The sequence below is a fragment of the Podarcis pityusensis genome (genome assembly GCF_964106645.2).
Source record: "Podarcis pityusensis genome assembly, chromosome: 8".
Classification (NCBI taxonomy): Eukaryota; Metazoa; Chordata; class Lepidosauria; order Squamata; family Lacertidae; genus Podarcis; species Podarcis pityusensis.
In genome coordinates this window covers 48786194-48806410 of record NC_138033.1, presented here as the reverse complement: position 1 = coordinate 48806410, position 20217 = coordinate 48786194, and the positions used below count along the sequence as shown (strand labels likewise).

At 44.4% G+C, this 20217-nt stretch overlaps 2 protein-coding genes across 3 annotated transcripts in view; one reads left to right on the top strand and one right to left on the bottom strand.

Annotated features, from left to right (window-relative positions):
• The window catches only part of FANCA (FA complementation group A), a 260177-nt gene that overhangs the window by 65659 nt on the left and 174301 nt on the right, over positions 1-20217 (bottom strand). The window lies entirely within an intron of this gene.
• The window catches only part of ZCCHC14 (zinc finger CCHC-type containing 14), a 37360-nt gene continuing 31424 nt past the window's right edge, over positions 14282-20217 (top strand). Inside the window, exon 1 of one of the 2 annotated variants that reach the window (XM_081017763.1) lies at positions 14282-16273. In XM_081017763.1, coding sequence (XP_080873889.1) covers positions 15710-16273 — 564 coding nt within the window. In that variant the 5' untranslated portion in view covers positions 14282-15709. The remainder of the gene's footprint in view (positions 16274-20217) is intronic. The other variant, XM_081017764.1, reaches the window with a different exon arrangement.

Genomic DNA, 20217 nt, shown 5'->3' with positions numbered 1-20217 from the left:
GGGGGGAATCTAATGCATGCCAATGAGAGACACCTATTTGCTCTAAACAAATTACAGTTACAACCCACAACTTCAGCAGGTGAGAGCATGGGTCTATGCTAAAGCCCAGGCCAAAAGGTGCAGCATGTGGCTGGCTGCTCAACCTACCGGTAAGTAGCCTCTAGATCAGGACCCTACCAATGCTGTGGGAAGAGAGTTAAGACATAAGAAGAGCCTTCTTGGGCAGGCCAGTAGCCTGTCTAGTCCAACATCCTGTTTTCACAGTGGCCACCCAAATGAGGAGACCCTCAAGAAGTATCTGGGCACAAGAGTGGTCTCCTTTTCTGTGGTTTCCAGCAACTGGTATTCAGAAGCATTACTGCCTTCTGACCAATAGTGGAGGCACAGCATAGCCATCAAGGCTAGCAGCCATAGGCAGTTATTTAGCTTTTCACTTGTTGCTTGGATGTTGCTGTTGCACAATTTGTTGCTTCTCGATTCCTCTCATAACTACCTAGCTGGACAGTTCCCCAGCTGCCTCAGCAACCTTTCTCTGAAACGTACTTTGTCCTGCTGGACAGCTCCCCTGCCTATGAGAGCTTGAAAAGCCACTGAATGCAATCCACCAAATGCAATTCATGCCAGCCCACCAAACCTTTGGTTTTACTGCCTGCCTGGGACGGCAAAAATGGGAGATGGGTGTTAGCAAGCAGCCAGCAAATGACAACACAATGTTAGGTGAGATGAGGTTGCCTTGGTGGGCTGCCAGTTGTACAGGTCTAAGGGAGGGGCTTGTGCATGCCTCCCCTTCATCTTGTACCTTATGAACTATGGAATTGCACCCTAAACCAGACACTCCCCAGGGGTGAGACAGAAGCTACGTTCTGCTAGTGGAGGCTGGTCCATTAGGATGAATTGGAAGCTGGGCCACTAATTTCAGTTTTCCCCCAGCCGGTCCTCACCTGCCTGCCCACCTTCTTACTTACAACCATTCAGAGGGTGTCCCTGCCTGTCATTGGTTCTGGCTTCACTTCCTGTTAGTCCACCTGCCTTCTGCCCTATCAGTTCCAATAGGCACCAGGCACCAGTACATTTTGCCATCAGTTGGTTGCACAAATATTACATTTTTTTTCCTGGGCAAAATGAATGGAGAAGGGGAGCTGTGTCTCCTGCAAGCATCAGCTGCTGACCAATGCCATGGTCCCAAAGGGAGGGGCCCTTGACCCCCCCCCATGTGAAGCTGGCATGAAGTATTGGATGCAATCCATGTTGGAGAGGGCAAGGTAATGAAAGTGATCCAGCTCTAACAAGGTTGCCAACACCTCAGTAATTTTATAGACTCTGTCCACTCTTTACGGGGCTTTTCCCCGATTTGTTTGCAGGGCAGTTATATGACAATGAGCCTTCATCCTGATTAACATGCAAAGTGCCTTCAGGTCGTCCTGTTAATTGTGCTCTCATCACATGCTTTTCAGGGCATTTCCCTGTACTTTTCCACACTGCAAAAAGTCCAGTTGTTGTTGTTGTTGTTGTTGTTGTTGTTAAAATGGATTTGTTGCACTCAGGTGACAGAGCCTTTTAGTCCATTTCAGTTGTGCAACCCTAAATGTCAGGTTTCTGCTTGAATCCCTCCCACAAAATGCTGACAATCTGAAAGCACCCTTAGGTCGCAATCCTGGGTCTGCTTACTTGAAATTAAACCCTGCCAAACTAACTAAGCTGCTAGGATCCTTTCTTGGGGGACAGGGTTAGTATTTCACATAGTTTATTGCTTCCCCATTGTTTTTAGAACAGAAGCTGCCTGCCACCCTCACACAAAACCCTGAAGAGAATCAAACACTGCTGATATCAATGGGCAGATCCACACTTATACTTGACTTTCCCCAAAGAATCCTGGGAAGTGTAGTTTGGTGAGGGTGCTGAGAATTGTAGCAGTGAGAGGGAAACTACAGTTCCCAGCGAAGTCATGTATAGGCATACATACCTCACTTTGTTGCATTTCTCTTTATTGTGCTTCACAGATATTGCTCCTTGTGAGGACACAGGAGCAGCTGCAGGCAGCCCAGCTGTTTCCAGGGAAAGGAAAAACCCCTGCTATTGCTTTCCCTCTTCTGGCCACAGGAGTGAAGCTGGCTAGGGTTGGAGCCAGGATTTTCCCCTCCCACCCCTGCAGCTGGCCTGGCTTAATAGACTACAATACAGTGTAAACATAATTTTTATATGCACTGGGAAACAAAACAAAAAGTGTGTGACTTGCTTTATTGCGATATTTGCTTTATTGTGGTGGTCTGGAAATGGAACCGCAATATATCTGAGATATGCCTGCTCTTTAAACATTCATTGAATGTGCTTTAAATGCATGCTGTGGATTTGCCAAGGTGACTTTTTTTCAGTTAAGCAAATGTCTAACGTGTAGGCCTGCTTTGCAGACATTGAGAATGTTCCTTTCATATGCCCAAGAACTGGACAGATTTCAGGACAGGCCATCTTGCTGCCCTGAGATCGTGAGTTCCCCACATACAGCCAATGAATCTGGATGTTATTGCATTGCATTGCTTCTTTATCATAAATGCCATACACAGCCCTATTGAACTGCAAATGTGGAGTCCTAAATCTATGTTGCTGAGCTGGCTAATGGTCTGCATCCTCTCTATTTCCCTCTTCCTTGTACTGAACAAAATCCAGGCCTATATTCCAAATGCCCCACCTTTTCCATGGGTTGGGAGGCAAACGAGCAGCTCTAGTGATCAGATAGGCCACAGAATCTCTGGAGAGTGACATATTCCACACTACCACCCTGTTCCCAGGCTTCCCCCGTCCTTGTTGCTTTTCAGAGCAGCAACTAAAATAGCAGTGTTTAAAAAGGTGTGGACTTGCCACAAGCATTGAGTGAGTCATCCCCACGTTGCTGGTAGGTCACTAAGGCAGCAAGGAGGAGGGGGTGGGGAACAGCTGAGCATCTGAACAGAGGTAGAATTTCACTGAATTTCCCTCTTGGGACAATAAAGGAAAATAGTGTTGCGCACACCCTGATCTCCAAGTGGTGAGCAGGTCCTGCACTTGCCCATGATTCGGTTTCCTTAGAATGAAAGTCAGTGGAGATTGTGGAGTCTTTAGGATATATGGCTTTATTTAGATTTATATAAATACAAACTGAGCAAAGCGTGGAGAAGATCACACCATTAACAAACCAGGAGATCTAAAAACCACATTGTCAGGAAAGCGCTGTTTAATGTCTGGATAAGATATAAGGATTTGCTAGAAAATAAAACCCCAAGGTGGCTGTCACCAATGGAAGCGAAAGCCTTGAAAAAGGTCAATATGGAGGTCAAATGGCCGAAATATTGGGAAATTTTGGAACAAGATGGAGATAGACTGAAATTGCAGAGTTTCGAAAAATTAAAAAACAAAGTGCGAGACTGGCTTCATTATTTTCAGATAATGGAGGCATTTAAATTGGACAAGAAAATTGGCTTCCAGGTGGAAAGATCAAAATTAGAAACTGAATTGTTAGAACCCAAAACTAAGAATTTGTCAAGAATGTATAACTTGCTGCTGAAATGGAACACTCAGGATGAAACGGTAAAATCGGCTATGATTAAACGGGCACAGGACGTTGGACATAACATTATGTTTGCTGACTGGGAACAGTTGTGGACCACAGGTATGAAATTTACGGCATGTAATGCCTTAAGAGAGAATATTATGAAAATGATATACAGGTGGTACATAACCCCAGTCAAGCTTGCAAAAATCTATCACTTGCCCGATAATAAATGTTGGAAATGTAAAGAAACTGAAGGTACATTTTTTCACCTTTGGTGGACATGCCCAAAGATTAAGGCTTTCTGGGAAATGATATATAATGAACTAAAAAAGGTATTTAAATATTCCTTCCCTAAGAAACCAGAGGCCTTTCTCCTGGGCATAGTCGGCCAAATGGTATTAAAAAAGGATAGAACTTTCTTTATGTATGCAACAACAGCAGCAAGAATACTCATCGCAAAGTATTGGAAGACACAAGAACTTCCCACGCTGGAGGAATGGCAGATGAAACTGATGGACTATATGGAACTGGTGGAAATGACTGGCAGAATTCGTGACCAGGGAGAAGAGGCGATGGAGGAAGATTGGAAGAAATTCAAAGACTACCTACAGAAACATTGCAAAATTAAAGAATGTTAGAGTGATGTTGGATTGAAAATAAGTGGTTTCCAGCTGTACAGGATAAAATTATAGACAGACTAAGATTAAAGATTAGGATTAAAGAAGTTTAAGGAAATGGAAAATTGATATTTAAGAGGTAAAATTTTAATGCTATATTATATCAAGATTAAAGATTAGGAGTAAAGAAGTTAAAGGAAAGGGAAATTTGGTACTTAAGAGGTAAAAATTTAATGCTATATTATTCTAAGATTAAAGACCGGGATTAAAAAAGTGGAAAAGAAATTGCTGGATAAACAATTTGGACTGGAATACAAAAGAGGGAGGTATGAGGAAGTCCAGAAAATAAGTAAATTTTAAAAAGGAAATGAAAAGGTGATATTGTTTTTAAATGTTCTGTTTCTTTTTTTATTGTTGTTTTTTGCTTTTCGTGTTTTTTTATTTCTTTCTGGGATTTGTATTGTGTATTTGTGTATCTTTTTTTTATGTCTTTTCGGTTCAATTTTTGATTGAAACCTTAATAAAAATTATTTAAAACAAACAAACAAACAAACCAGGAGATCTGACTTTCCCATTAGATCTCCAGGGAAGCTCCAAGTGACAGCTTTGGGTCCAGCACAAAGCAGTCAAGTCTCTGTGTCTCTAGCTTTCAGCTTCAGCCAAATTCACACACAAAACTCAGGCTATTGTTCTTCTACTTTATAAGGTGATGTTGCTTCCAGCTAGGTAATGGGTCCACAAGCAAACTTTTCTCCCTGCACACCTAGTAGAACAAGGCTGACTGCCACCCATGGTCTCCCACCATTCATACAGAAACTAAACCAATTTGTGTGATTGTATCTCAACCTCTGGACCCTAAATTGTGACAGGTGCATACTAAGTGTATGGTGTGCAATGGTGGGAGATTCAGATCCAAATTGCTGCATAGAACTTTATTTTTTGCAGTTAAAATGAGATAGCTTGATTTCAATCCTCCCTGAGTCCTTAAGATAGGGGCACAAACATGATCTAGGACAATAAGCAACAAATTAATGAGAGGGGCTTCAGAAAAGTGAACTTTGGGTCTTCGTGATAAATGGGAGATTTTATAGGAGTTTATATTTTGTTGATTTAATATCCCATCTTTTGTAACAAAAAATGTTCACTGTGATTCATAGAGCTCATAGGGCTTTAAATGTTCTTCCGCATTGATCACTATGAAGCCAGGACATCTATTTCATTAGACAGGAACACTCTGACATTCATACATGTGAGTTCATCACTCAACCCTGTAGTATGATCAAGGGAAGACTTGCAAGACTTCTGTACATCGCCTCAAACACAATACATTTCAAAAGAGAATTCACATGTTCCACTGTGACTCAATGAGTAACATCAAGTGATGAATTGCACCTGTGAATCCCCCACAGGAAGCACTGCCTACAGATAGATGGGGTGAACAGCCAGAGGCCTCTGAAGATTTGTGAGACTTGGTAGAGGAACACAGGGTGCTTTTGGAGATAAAACTCTTTGCCAAGGAAACATGGGGGCCGTAATTCTGTAAGGAAGTGAGGTCTCCCCAGCAATCCGCTTGCAGCCTGTCTCTTGCAAAGCTCATTTTAACTGCAGATGATGTGGAAAGAAAGAAAGAAAGAAAGAAAGAAAGAAAGAAAGAAAGAAAGAAAGAAAGAAAGCGACCCAACTTCTTCAACATAAAACAAAATTGAGAGGTGGGAGATCAGAAAGCAATTAATAGCAAGGGAGTTAGGTAAAGATCAATGACATTCTAAACTGCTCTCATTACTAATAATTAGAAAGAGTTAGCTAAGCTTTCAACAGCATTAAGAATAAAAGAAGCTGTCTTAAATTGAGCCAGACTATGGTCCATCCAGCCCAGTATTGGCCTGTATTCAGCTTAAGTTTTACTCAAAACAGACCCATTGGAATTGATGGTGATGAAGATGGTGAATGAATAAACCTAAGTTAGTCCTGTTCATTCATTTCAAAGTGTTTGCTTTGAGTAGGCTGGCACTGGCTACAATCCATTGCCTCTGCACTGACTGGGTTTCAGACAGGAGTCTCTCCCAGTGCTACCTGGAGATGCCCAGTTGTTCTACCACTGAGCCACAGCCCTTCCCCTTCCATGTTCTAGTGATGGACTCTGGCAGAAATAAGTCTCCACTTTTAGAGAGGTTGGAGAGAGTATATATTGGTCTTTTCCCCAGCTGTTGGATTCTGCGCAAGCATCCTTTGTGCCCTAAATTCAGAGCAGCCACTTAATAGCATCCCAGTTTGAAAATAGGCTTCATAGTCTCAAGTCAAAACGTTGTAGCGGTTCCATCTGGATTGGGTGCTCATGAGACAGAAGTTGCTTTTTCTTCCAGACAGAGTGTTGTCGCGGCATGGAGCAAGAACGGACGGTCTGGAGAACTGCCAACATGGGTGCCAAGGAGAAGGATGGCAGGCACTGGGCTTAAAGCACAGGCTCTGTACTTAGGAGGCCAAGTGCTCCTGCTGTGGCTGCTACAGAATAGCTGTGGGTGAGCCATTTCACTGCTACAACCAACCACCACCTTTTTTTCCTGCTGGGGCTCCTGTGCTACATATATGATGCTTTATGACAAGGAAAAACTCAGCGGAAGAAACTTTAAGCATAGATCATGCAACAACAGGATGTCATTCACCTGTTGATTTTCTGCAGGACATGTAGTTGCCAAATGCACAGGCCATGTGTGTTGGGTGTTATATAATGGTGCAGATGACCTTACAGCCTGGTTCAGTGTCTCAGGTTCTGTTCACGGCATAAGGTCTTTCTACAGGGTCAGATGCTTTTGTTTTCCTGCTTTTTAGATACTGGCGGTGCTCTGTTTGCATGTGAACCAATCTCGAAGGTTCCATGAAACTATGGGTTGCATGTGACGAAGTGGACCTGTTGAAATCAGTGTGCATCCCTAATGTAAGTCAGCTGATATCAATGGGACCCCTCTGAGTATAGTGTAGCTGGATACAGCCCTATGGGATCATATCCCTCCTTTAACCTCACTTTCAGTGGGGAAATAAATTCTCTCTGTGGTGAACAGGGGCACTCCAAGGTGAAGTGTGCCTCTCATAGCATCCAAGTGAGCTCAAGGAACTCTTCTTTAAAGATGTCTGTGGTTGTGATCTCTCATGAGTTTCAAATCCCTTTGCATGGAATATAGTAAAATGATTTTGGCTGTGACCCAACAAGATGGTTACGCTGAACTTTGTTGGAATTTGGCAATTGCTCCAGATCGAGGGTGGCGCTGATTCTGCAAGAACCAACTTGCAACTGAAAGGCCCCAGGCTCCCTCCAATGGAAGAAGAGAACAACTGCAACTGCTTTGAGGTTTTCCTTTTGTGCTTCTTCTATTCAAGCACCACCCCAGTCTCATATCAAGAACTCTCAAGCATTGAATTGATGCTCTGTGGTTAGACAAGCCCCAAAGAATGTGCTGATCGAATACCAAGAGCACACCAGGGAACAGAACTTTACTTAGCAATCTGGCAGCAATGCTGGGGGAGGCTGAAGCCTGCAAACAGGCGTCTCTTCGGTGCTGATTCAACGCAGTGACTAAATGAGCTATTCCCAGACAGCCAGTTGAATTCTCTTCTCCTATTATGCAAAGAGACTTTACAGCAATGCCCGGTTACAATGCTACAATGCAGTGCCTCTCAACCCATTTTTACTCTGGGGATTTGCCATGCAGCAAAGAAGCAATGCCTTGCCAGGCTCCCATCCAGATGCCACCACCTCCTGAATATTTAGCAATGCCAAAAGGCCTTGCTCAGCCAGCAGTCACTAGCTGAGCACCGTTTAACTCACAAGAACCCCATATTTGTTCCTATTTCCTATTGGTGCAACCCTAACCGTGCCTCCACAGAAGTCCTACTGAATTCAGTTGGGCTTACTCCCAGGTAAGTGGGGTTAGGAAGATGCTAACTGCTTCAACAGTGGTATCCATTCGTAGAAGGGGGGCAATTTCCAGCTGTAATCCTATACAAAGCAGTCACCAGACCAAGATTTGTGTACAAGTATAATAAGAATTTAAGAAGAGCCTGGAGGCTGGATCAGGCCAGTGGCCCATCTAGTCCAGCATCCTGTTCTCACAGTGGCCAACCAGATACCTGTGGGAAACCTGCAAGCAGGACCTGAGTGCAACAGCACATTTCCCACCTGTGGTTTCCAGCAACTGGTATTCAGAAGCATTACTGCCTCCAACCATCAGGGTTGGTAGCGGAGCTCACCGAAATATGTAGCGGAAGAGAATCATTTCAGCGTTTTGAAGTGCAACTACGGTTAGCCACTTCGAGGTGAAGCCTACAAGTGTATGGGCTGCAGCCAATCCTAGTTCTACTCAATAGGAGATGCGCTGAAGTTAACGGATATGACAACCTAGGGCCATTTACTTCAATGGGTCTACTCTGAGCAGGACTTAGTTGGCCAGCCCAATGCCTAGTGCTTTCAGATGAAATAAGCAGCAGTCTTAGTACCAAAACAGACATGGAAGAATTGTGTTCTGATTTTATGTGAATGGATGAAAAGGGGCGATGAATTTGATTGGGAAATTGGTGCTGGAGATGGGGGTGTTTAATTATTTCCCCACTACCATAATTTTCCTGTTCTAACTGCCCCCATGCCCAGCCACTAGCCCTGCTTTATTTCCCCAAGTGGGGCTAATAGTAGGCGTGTGTGGAGGGGTGGTGGATTAGATTGAGAACAAGCATATCCACACATGGAAATCACATGACAGATCTCTTGGGCCATACCTATTTTGGTCCTAAGTAGCAGTGGCAGGCATAAGGAACCAAGGGATGGACAAAAAGTGCAGGTGGAAGAGAAGTGTGGGGGTTGGGGTGCAGGGACTGGAGATGGTAAGAGCACATTTCAAGACCATTTGCAAAGCTGCCTTTAAAAGTGAAAGTCCCTCATCTTGACATGGCAGCTGCACCAGACAAACCACATGTGTTGCTATGAACAAATGAAGGCAGGCTACCGCAGGCCTCTCAGAATATCTGTAACAGCTGCGTTGTATACCTCAAGAATATGCACCAAGAATGCTCCACTCCTTAGGACATGTGCAAACCCTAAGAAAAGGTTCTTGTTGTCTTTGCTGCAAACGGCTGTGTTTAACAGGGGAGATGCTCAGGTGGGCAACCCCTTGAACCCAGATCCCTACAGCTGAAAGCCCGCTGCTTTTGAAGCCCATGTGCTGGCTTGAAGTCTCCCTGAACAAACTGTTTGAATACTTTCAGAATGCCAGTTTCCATGGCAACAACCAATTGTGTCCTTTGCAGAGTTTGGGTCTATAAATAATTTTTTTTTTATCCAGAGTTGCGATATTAGCTGCGTGGGAACAAAGGAGGAAATGGGGGCGCTGAAGAGAATATATGCAGGAACATATATTTCCAACCTGTGCTACACTCCTTGCCCTCATTGCAACAAAGAGTTCAAGGGATCTCCCTTTGTCTTGCTGAGGCTTAGAAATAACTTGGTGCATGACAGGAAACTGCCTCCTGACGATCTTTCATATGGAATGTGGTTACCAATGGAAAACACAGCTTGTTGCAAAGCGAAGCCATCACTCTCAGGTTATGCAACCTGAAATGGATGTCCGCCTTCACCAACTGGGTGTCCTCCAGATGTTTTGGACTACAACTCCCATCAGCTGGTGCTCTTAATGCCTCTTGTTTGCCTTGTTGGGGAGGTGTGTGCATGTGTAGAACTGCGTCTTGCATTGCAATCCTTGACGTATTCACTTCAAGGGGGACTTAAGCCTTAAAGTCATTCCAAGAATATCAGAAGAGCCCTGCTGGGTCATACCAAAGGCCTCTCTCATCCAGCGTTCTGTTTGCATGGTGGACTAGCAGATGTTAAAAGGCCACACAATTGTTTCCGTAATGAAGTGACCAAACCTGCCGTGTCGTGTTTTAAACAGAGAAACTAGCCCATAGACAAGTTTGCAGTTCAGGTAACCAGAAGTGTCTCAGGAGTTTTACTCCGAACATACACAGTTGCTGCACTAGAGTAGCAGATGCCCACATAAAAGGCTGTATGACAAGCTTTGACAACTTTTTGCAGATGTATGAGCTTGCTCACGTACCTACATTGCGCTCTGCAAAGATATCACACACACACACAAATATTGTGCATCTTTATATGTATTATAGTTACTGTAATCACCAAACAGAAATTTGGAAAAAAAATTGGATTTCACTCTGTAACTATGTGCATCTTCACCTTTTATTTAAGCACTTGATTAAATATATAGCATTTTCTTCCAAGTTTAGTTTTCTGCTCTCCCAGTATGCAGTGCTTTTTTCTAAAAAAAATGTTTAAGGGGTATTCTCATTTTCCTACTCATATTGAAATACTGCCCCTCAATGAGGCCAAACTTATATTCACAAAATGCTTAGGAGTATGTGTACCCCTGTGTTCCCCCAGAAAAAAAGCACTGCCAGTATGGATGGAAAGCACCGAAGTGGGGGATTGTGGAGCGCTACTATAAAACTTCCACTAGATGGCATTATCATGTTCTGAAGGAACTAACATAGACTTGCATTCCTCCTGAGCTGTTTAGCCTTAACCTGTTGTTGTTGTTGTTGTTGTTGTTGTTGTTGTTGTTGTTGTTGATACATTAATGGCACATATGGACATAAGCAGAGCTATGCTGGATAAAACCCAATTGGGCACTTTTAGCCTAGGATCCTGTTTCTACCAGTACCTCCAGGAAGCCCACAAGCAGGGCATGAAGGAAAGACCCTTCACTTGCTGCTGCTGCTACTGTTGTCCCTGCTCTAACCTGAGAGAATGCACTGCATGAAGCTGAATCCTAACAGACAAAATAGGAAATGGGAGATTAGCACTAAAGGCCCCATCTTAAATCAAGTTTTCTGTGTTTGATTTCACTGTCAGCTATTAACTAAAACATTTATACTAATTAGGGTTGGCATACGTCCAGAAATCAGGCAAATGTCCAGGAAAATCCGGAGATATGGAAGCTGTTTTTGCCAGTTTCCCATAAAAAGAGCTCAGAATTAATTTATTTTTGCATCCCCCCCAAAAAAAGCTCAACAACTTTTCTGTCCAGATTTTCACTCTTTGAAATATAGCAGCCCTAACTATCATTGGATATGGCTGCAGTGGAAGGCTTAGATGGACCCAGACTCCTAGGGTATGAGCCTAGCAGTTGCTATTTCATTGCACACTGCCTCCATTTAGCCATCCTGCTTAACATAGAGGCTCACAGCTAATTTGCCTGCTCCATTAATTTGTCCAATTCCATGTTCAAGAAATGAAAACCAGTGGCCATCACTGTGCATGTCAACAACTGAAATATCACATATCATATTGATTCCTACAGGACACCACTGATTATTGACCTTTTAATACACTACTGGGGGGTGGGAGCAGTTTGTTTTGAGAGGAAACACAAATGAGGGGGGAGGGGTACGGATCAGGATGTACCAGAGAATAAAGAATGTGCCAAAGAAGTAGCTTAGCATGATTTTAGTCATTGACAGTAGTCTCCCTTTTTTAATATAAATATTTAAAACTGTGTTACTCTTTTTTCCCTTTTAAAATTTCTAACACACACCTGTCATACTTTGATGGTTCCCTGTGTTTCTGTTTCCTACAAGAGTTAGTCTCCTCAGCTGGCCTCTTTCAGTCATGTGAGATCAGTCTGGAGAACATATGTGGGCAAAAGCATCTTGCCCATATGTACATAATCTTCCAACATTCAGCTTCATTAGATGGCCCCACTGAGTTTTGTCAGTGAATCTCTATCCACTTTCTTACACAATGCATAATTTTATACATCTCTTTGTGATTGCACCTTAGATTAGTATAACGGTACTGTGTAATATTAGTGGTTTTATTTTCAGTCACTGTCTGAATTATCACTAATGTGCATATATGCTTGGCAATTGTATATTTACTAATGATTTCCACAAGTTTTTCCAGAACAGAGATACACTAACCAACCTATAATTTTCCAGATTTCCTCTGGATTCCTCTCGAAAAGATGGTAATACACTGGCCACTTTCCAGGCCTCAGGTATGGAGGCTGATCTTAAAAACAAGTTACGTATTTTTGTTAGGAGAGCAGCAATTTCACACCTGTGTTCCTTCAGGACTTTTGGGTGGATGCCATCCAAACCCAGTGATTTGTCAGTTTTTAATTTGTCAACAAGACCTAGAACAGGGTAGTCCAATGCCTTTTTAGTGGCCCTAAGCAAAATTAGACACACACACCAGCCCTTGCCTGCCTTCCCAAAGTGGTAAGCAAGGCACCATACTTTGGGAAGGTATGAGGGCTCTGACAGTGTCCTAGAGTCCTCCTGTCTCTTCACAAAGCCTAGTTAGTGCTTTCCAGCTTTGGGAAGGAGATAGGAGGGCTCTAGGACCATGCCAGAGCCTTGCATTTCCTTCCCAAAGCCTGGCACCTTTGGGAAGACAGGAGGGCTGGGGGCAGCGGGTTGTCAGATTTTGCCCTCACTCCCCCCTCACAATAAGGCAGTGTGTGGTCTGTGGGTTCCATGTCAAAGTACTCTTGCGGCCGACTTGGTATGAAACAATGAATCGCCCTAGCCTGGAATATCTTGTCACTACTCAGTTCCTCAGATTCCCTTCCTGCAAAAGTAGGCACAGAGATCTGCCCTATATCTTATCATGATTTTTGTGTTCTCTATTTTGTATTCATTTTATTTTTTGGGGTAAACTGCCTTGTGATCTTCAGATGAGGGGTGGCATACAAATTTAATAGATAATAATAATAATAATAACAACAACAACAACAACAACAACAATAATCTGCTGTGAAGAGAAATGCAAAAACAACATTCAACTTCTCTGCAAACTCCTTTAGGATACCTTTGACTCCCTTATCATCCAAGGTTGAACCACCTCCCCAGCTGGTCACCTGCTACCAATGCATTTAAGGAGATTTATTGCTGGTGTCCCTCCTCCAGAATTTGTATCCTGAAATAACTATGCCTCACTGGTTCCATTCCACCACATACAGCAGGCGTAAGGCAAACTCAGCCCTCCAGATGTTTTGAGACGATTCCCATCATCCCTGACCACTGGTCCTGTTAGCTAGGGATGATGGGAGTTGTAGTACCAAAACATCTGAAGGGACGAGTTTGCCTGTGCCTGACATACAGTATAAGAATTAGGACATCTTGTTGTTGTTGTTTAGTCGTTTAGTCGTGTCTGACTCTTCATGAGCCCATGGACCAGAGCACGCCAGGCACTCCTGTCTTCCACTGCCTCCCGCAGTTTGGTCGAACTCATGCTGGTAGCTTCGAGAACACTGTCCAACCATCTCGTCTTCTGTTGTCCCCTTCTCCTTGTGCCCTCCATCTTCCCCAACATCAGGGTCTTTTCCAAGGAGTCTTCTCTTCTCATGATGTGGCCAAAGTATTGGAGTCTCAGTTTCAGGATCTGTCCTTCCAATGAGCACTCAGGGCTGATCTCCTTCGGAATGGAGAGGTTTGATCTTCTTGCAGTCCATGGGACTCTCAAGAGTCTCCTCCAGCACCATAATTCAAAAGCATCAATTCTTTGGCAATCAGCCTTCTTTATGGTCCAGCTCTCATTTCCATACATCACTACTAGGAAAACCATAGCCTTAACTACACGGACATCTTAGCCTGTTGTTAATCAAGCATCTCTTTTGGCACAAGGAAAGTTTTTGTAGACTAGGTTGTGGAAGGCTAACATAGGCCTTTCTTTCCACCATGTTAAGGTGTAGGGTGGTCCATTGTGGACCCCAACTTCTTCATTTGCTCCCTCTTGTCCTCACTTCCTCAAGACAGCCTCAAGACCCCTTCCCAACTGACCCAGTCACCGCAGCTGCCTTGGTTGCTAGGCAACCAGAGCATCTCTCGTCCCCTCAACGAGCAACTTCCCCCTCCTCTCGTCCTATCGATTCAGGCTTTCCCTAGCCCCATCTCCCTGTTGCTAAGCAACCAGGGCCCTAGCCCCCTATTGGCCGAGGCGCTTCTTTCTTCCCCGCCATATCAAGGCAAAGGCAAGCACGTGCCCCAAACACGCGCAGAAACAGACCCTCTACGGCCACGCCCCTCCATCAGAGCCTGGCCCAATCGCCACACACTGAAGGGCGGGGCTTTGGGGGACGTGATTGACAGCCGCTGATGTTCGGCGGCACCGCGAGTGGTTCCCGTTAGGTGGGCGGTGAGGAGAGCTGAGAGAAAGCGGCGGAGGGCAGCGGAGCTGAGGAGGGGGATGAAGGAAAGGGTGCAGGAGCTCAGACCAATCGCGACGCGTCAGTGGGAGGAGTGGGCGGGGCAGCGAGCGCGAATGAGTCCCGGCCTCCTCCTCCTTTCCCAGCCGGCCTGGTCGATTCACTTCCAGCCGAAGAGGGATCCTTCCGCCTTTGGAATCACACACACTCACCACACATAACGGCGGCGAAGGAGGCGGCGGCGGCAGCGGCAGCAGCACTAGCGGCGGCAGCAGCAGCAGCACCGTGTGTGCCTCCGCCTATTGCCTACCGCGGGGGTTTCTTTTGTCGTGCTAGTGGCCGTTGGAACCGGAGAGGCGGGAGAGGAAACGGCACGGCGGCCGGGCGAAGCGGGTGGATTGGCCGCCGGGGGGAGGAGGAGGAGGCGGCGGCTGACGGGAAAACAAGGGAAGAAAGGAGGAGGGCGGGTGAGCAGCGACGGCGGCGGGCTTTTCTCCTCCGCCCTGCCGGAGAGGGGGATGGAGAGAACCGGGCTGAGGCGGAGGGAGGGAGCCGCCCCGTGAGGGGGAAAGGAGGAGGGTGGGAAATCAAGAGGAGGCCTCCACTCCTCATTCGCCAAATAACGGGCCTAGGCCCTCCCTCAGCTCCCTCCCTCCCCCTTGCCCCCCCCCATTTAGCCTCGGTTTCTGAGGAGGGGGGAGATTAACACGTGAGGCCCACCCGGTTCCCTACCCCTTCTTTTCATGCCGGGGGGGTACCTCAGCCCCTCGCCCGCCGCCCTCCTCCGCCCTTCCCCCAGCCTCGACCATCATCAGCCCGTTGAGGAGGACCCTCGCCCCTCCCCCACCTGATCAGGGCCCCCTTTGGCCCTCCGATCGAGGCCTTCTGCTGGGGTCCTCACTGTTCTCTCCTCTCCCTCTCCCTCTCCCCCATTGGGGTGCTCTGATTTCGTGCTTGGCCCCATCTCTGAGGGTCCTCTACTTTTATCCGCTTTTGCAGCCTTGCAGAAGCTGCTCTGCCTCTGCCTCCCTCTCTCCCTCCCTTTTCAGGTCCTACACCCTTCATTAATTTGGTCTCTGCACTTTTACCCTTATTAGCAACCAGATCCTCAGTCCTAGTTTCTTTTTCTTTTTGGGGGTGGTGGGTGGGGGTGTTCTGTCTACCTTTCCCTTCAGTGTTGATATCTGTGCTGCCTCCTTTTACAAACCAACAACCAAACCCTCTTTCAGGCTAGGCCCTATTAGCCAAGTCTCTATCTGGGTCTGGTCTTTAAAAAAATCTCCCCTCCTGTGCAACACGTCTCTGGCCACCCTCTGCCCTGGGGGGTTCTGCTGCCTCTGGTGGCAGTAGCTAGCAGCATGGTAGAGAAGCGGTGTCCACGACTGCAGAGAGAGAGCGTGTACCGCTGGTTTTCTGAGCTGCCTTCTCCTCAACGGGTGGAGTTCCTTTGTGGCCTGCTGGACTTGTGCATCCCACTTGAGTTACGTTTCCTGGGAGCCTGCCTAGAGGACCTGGCCCGCAAAGACTATCACTCACTGCGGGATTCCGAAATCAAGGCCAATAACCCGGCTGATCTGGGCAGCCTCACCAACCTGACGGATGAGGTGGTGCGCAGCAAGCTCTTGGTCTCACTTGCACTCCTGGGCTCATCCCACCGGGAAGCAGCTGGCGTCCTCTTCCGCACCCTCACCCATATTGACTCTGTCATCAACAACTATGGACTGCAGCTCAATGAGGGTCGGACTGGGGATGAGTTTTTGCTGCTCTTCACCATGGCCTCCAACCACCCTGCCTTCAGTTTCCACCAAAAGCAGGTGCTGAGGCAAGAGCTCACCAAGATCCAAAACATCATTGCCAGTACTAGCAAGAGTCCCAGCACTCCCACAGCTAGCAACATGGGAACTTGTCCTGGTTGCCACAAGGTGTGTATTACATCCAGGGACTTCTCTTCCAGGGACTGTAGAGATGGCAGGGGCAGTATTCTTTCCTTTTGGGGAGGAGGGTGTCTGCCTATTAGGATATAGCGGAGAAAGAGTGTCTTGCAGCTATGGTTTATGGTGGCTGATGGCTAGTTTAAACAATGGGCCAGAAAGGTCACTTTTCTCCCTATCCCACTTCACTTCTTCTCATCAGTAGAGTGTCAAACTCCATTCTCTTATGTGCATTCACACTCTCTTCTCTTAGGATGCTCTTTCATCAATAGTTGGTGTTCTTTTTTAAACTCTAGTAAGATAGTCCCATGCCTAATGGTCAGAAGCTGCTCAGATGTGGGTCCTAAGTAAAACAATAGCCATTCTTTGAAGTGTATAGCTGTTTTGCACTGGCCATTCTTTAGATAGACCAAGAGAATAGCTTCCTGCTGTTTTACTCTGGAAAGGTAGAGACCGAAGTATTTGCTTTTTCAGATGGAGTTATTAAATGGTCCTGCTAAAGGAACTTGAGAGCAAAAGGCATTTGAGGAGCAAATGGGGGCTGGAATTTGTTTTAATTGCAAGTATCTGTCCAGTAATACTCAAAATTTCATATTGTCTCCATTTAGCTGTAAAAGCGATTAAAGCCCTTAGCAAAATTGGATGATAATTGTGCTTGAAATTGTTTATTTAATGATTTAAGATAGCTGAGTGAATTCTATGTGATTTGGAGCTACAGGTTAAAGTTACTTCCTGCAGGCATCCTTTATTAGTGTGCTGGTTTTGTCACTGTTATTTTGACACTTTCACATGTGTCTTTTGTGTAGCATCAGTAAGGAGAGATGAGGCATGAATGGTTTTACATTCCAAGTAAGGTGCTGATAGAGTGGTATAATATAAAAGAGTTTTGAGACTTTTCAGAAGTGGTCGAAGGCAAGCTTTGCTTTTGTTACTGTGGCTTTGTAATGTAAACTTGACAGGTCAACATATGTTAAAAGTGAAGCTTTTTTAGAACTTTCACTTTGAAAAAACTGTTCTGGTTCAGGGGTTCTGACACAAACTGGTCCATTGTGAGACTGATAGGTCTGTGAATGGAAGCATCTATCTGATAGCTAATATTTACTTTGCTAGAACATTGCTTTCCGTGTGTGTTTAAGAGAGAGAGAGACCTGCTTGTTGGTTGGTATATAAAAACAGTGAAATGTGTTGTTTTGTGAATTTTGATAGTTCCAAGTCTCCGTACATTTAAGAAACATAAACTCTATTCTTTGTTTCAAAGAATAAAACTTCATTTATTGGAATAAACTGACATTTTTAGACCAGCTACAGGTAGCGCTCTCTCTCTCTACACACAGACACACACACACACACACACACACACACACACACAGAGCGCTATTGGATTCAATCTGTAGCTAGACAAGCAACAGACAACATTCTCTGGCAGTCCCTGTTAAATGACCTATACAAATCCCAAGTACTATTAGATGTGAGGCTTCTTTACACACTTGTAAAGTCCAATACTCTTAAGTGTCAGAAAACCACCACAATACATTTGTATGAAAATCTTTACCACAGAGAAGAAAAAGTACAAGCCTAGCTTGAAACACTACGCAGTAGGATGTAAGATGTATTTTCTTTCATAGTTGGGACTCATGGAAGTGGCCAGAAGGTGTGCTGTGGGCTTTGAAAGGGGAATCCCTGAACTTGGAATCCCTTGGGTGGAGAATCCAAAAAAAGAGCTTCCTTTTGGCATCCTGTGGGCTTTGTGGTATAAATCAGAAAATATAGCATCTTTGCTCAGTGTTTATTTAACTTATGACTGTATCAAAAACACGATAGCATACTATAGTAACAAATGCAACAGGACCATAAAAATTAATTAATGTTAAGCAAGTATAGTGCCTTAGATTCTTGGTACTCATGTCCAGCTCAATGAATGCCTTCTCAGACACATCTTAAAATCACAAAAAGGTATTAAAAAGGAATGTTTTCCTGTTCTGAATATAGTTCATCATTAAATATCCATATAATGGTGCTTTAGTCCAACAACATCTCTATGGCCATAGATTTCCCATCCAAGCCTTAGTCTGACCAACTTTTTTAAAGACATGTTATGCAACAAATTTCCCTATTAACTACCGAAGTAAAGAGTACTTTTTCTTCATATTTTCTGTGAACTTTGACAGTGGTCACTAACAGGAAAACTAGTGGTGAAAAGTGTATGCTACTCTAAAGTAGGCTTGTATGAATGTCATATTTTCAATGCTTATTCAGATGCTTTGATTCTACAAATAATTTATTAAGATATGATATCAACAGCAATAATTAACCCTACAGCGATCAATAATCCTGAGATTGTTAAAAGGGGAAAAGAGAACTATCTGTATAATGATATAAAACAGTTCTTTCTAGAATGTGGCCTTGGAGCCACCTAATCATTCCTGGTGCCAGGAACATGCTGCATGCTAAGGATAGACATGTTCCTCCTTCTCTTGCACATACTTACTTTCCCTTCCATGGCTTCCTTTAAATGTGATCCCTGACCCCCTTTAACCAGGATTTGCAGACCATTTTTAATTCCTAGTTAGTATTAATCTTAGTTAATATTGAGGCTGGCATAATGCTACATCATGTTTAAAACAAACCATGAAATGTGGGATTTGCACAGGAGAAGGAGGGAAGGAAAGAGCTTGATGCTGATCTAATCATAGGTAAGAGTTGGGACTGATCCATTTTAAAAAGAAAATGTGGCAAGAAAACAGGTAACAAAAACTTAACATAAGAAGAGCTAGAAAGGTATTCTGGAGAAGAATGTTCTACAGGCTGGCTGCTGCTATAGAAAATATACCCTCATGTGTACCTTCTCTCCAGCAAGTGGAGGTTTAACAGAAGCAACATCTGTAAAAGAGATATTTGGGGTACCATTCTCTTTGCTTGTTAGCTTCTTTTACTTGATGATACTTGTTGTACATTCTCCTTGAAACCTAACACAACAATAAGATATTCTTAGGCTGCAGTTGTAACCCCACCTACCTGGTAGTAAGCCCCATTGAATTCAGTTAGTGCTTATTTCTTAGTAAACAAAGTTTGGATTGTGCTATTAGTCTTGACTTTATTTGTTGCCTCCATTCATCCAGTTGTTTGCTTCCTTGAGAGCAAAGTTTATCTTTACCCACTTTTCTTGTAAAAAAACAACCAAAGTTCCTGTTGTTTATCAGGATGCTAATGGATAGCCAGTTCTGCGATGAATACTATTTCTTGCCTTCAGTTTACAGTTGTAGTGTCTTAACAGTTTTTATACAGAGTTGATGCCTGGATTACTTAAAACAATTGCATTTAGGCTAACTCTATTAGAGTGTGGGGGTGTACTTTAGAAATAACAAATACTGGTCTTCAACACCTTTTTATGACAGTAATACTGGGTGGGCAAGTGCTGCTTTGGTGCACATGGTTCTGTGTCTCAGGGATGATGAAAGACATAGAGATGGACAGAGTATGATGCTGTTTAAAAAGCAGGTGGAGGATATTAGGAGACCATTAACACTGGAAGAAAGTGTAACTGGATGAGGAGCAGTAACTTATTGGGATCCTGCTGGGGCCACATTTCAGAAATAGGCGAGTAGGCAAGCTAGGGGTCTTAGCATGGACTAGCTGGCTCCAGTGTGAGTTGTGTGCAAATGTCCTGTTGTGTCTAGAAGGTGGGAGGACAGTGATTGGTAAGGCAGTGTATATAATGGTTTATGTTCCAACAGTTGCATTCTGTAACTTTAAGAAAGGGAAGGGCCTCAGAAAACACAGCTGATTTTGTAAACAATTGTTCTACTGCATTTCTTCCTTCTGAGGAATATCAACAATATGTTGCATTAGAGGAAAAAGTTACAGTTGTATTAAGCCCCAGCTACAATAACATTGGTAGCCATAAGTGCTGCATTTGGAAATGATTGGGGCCTTTT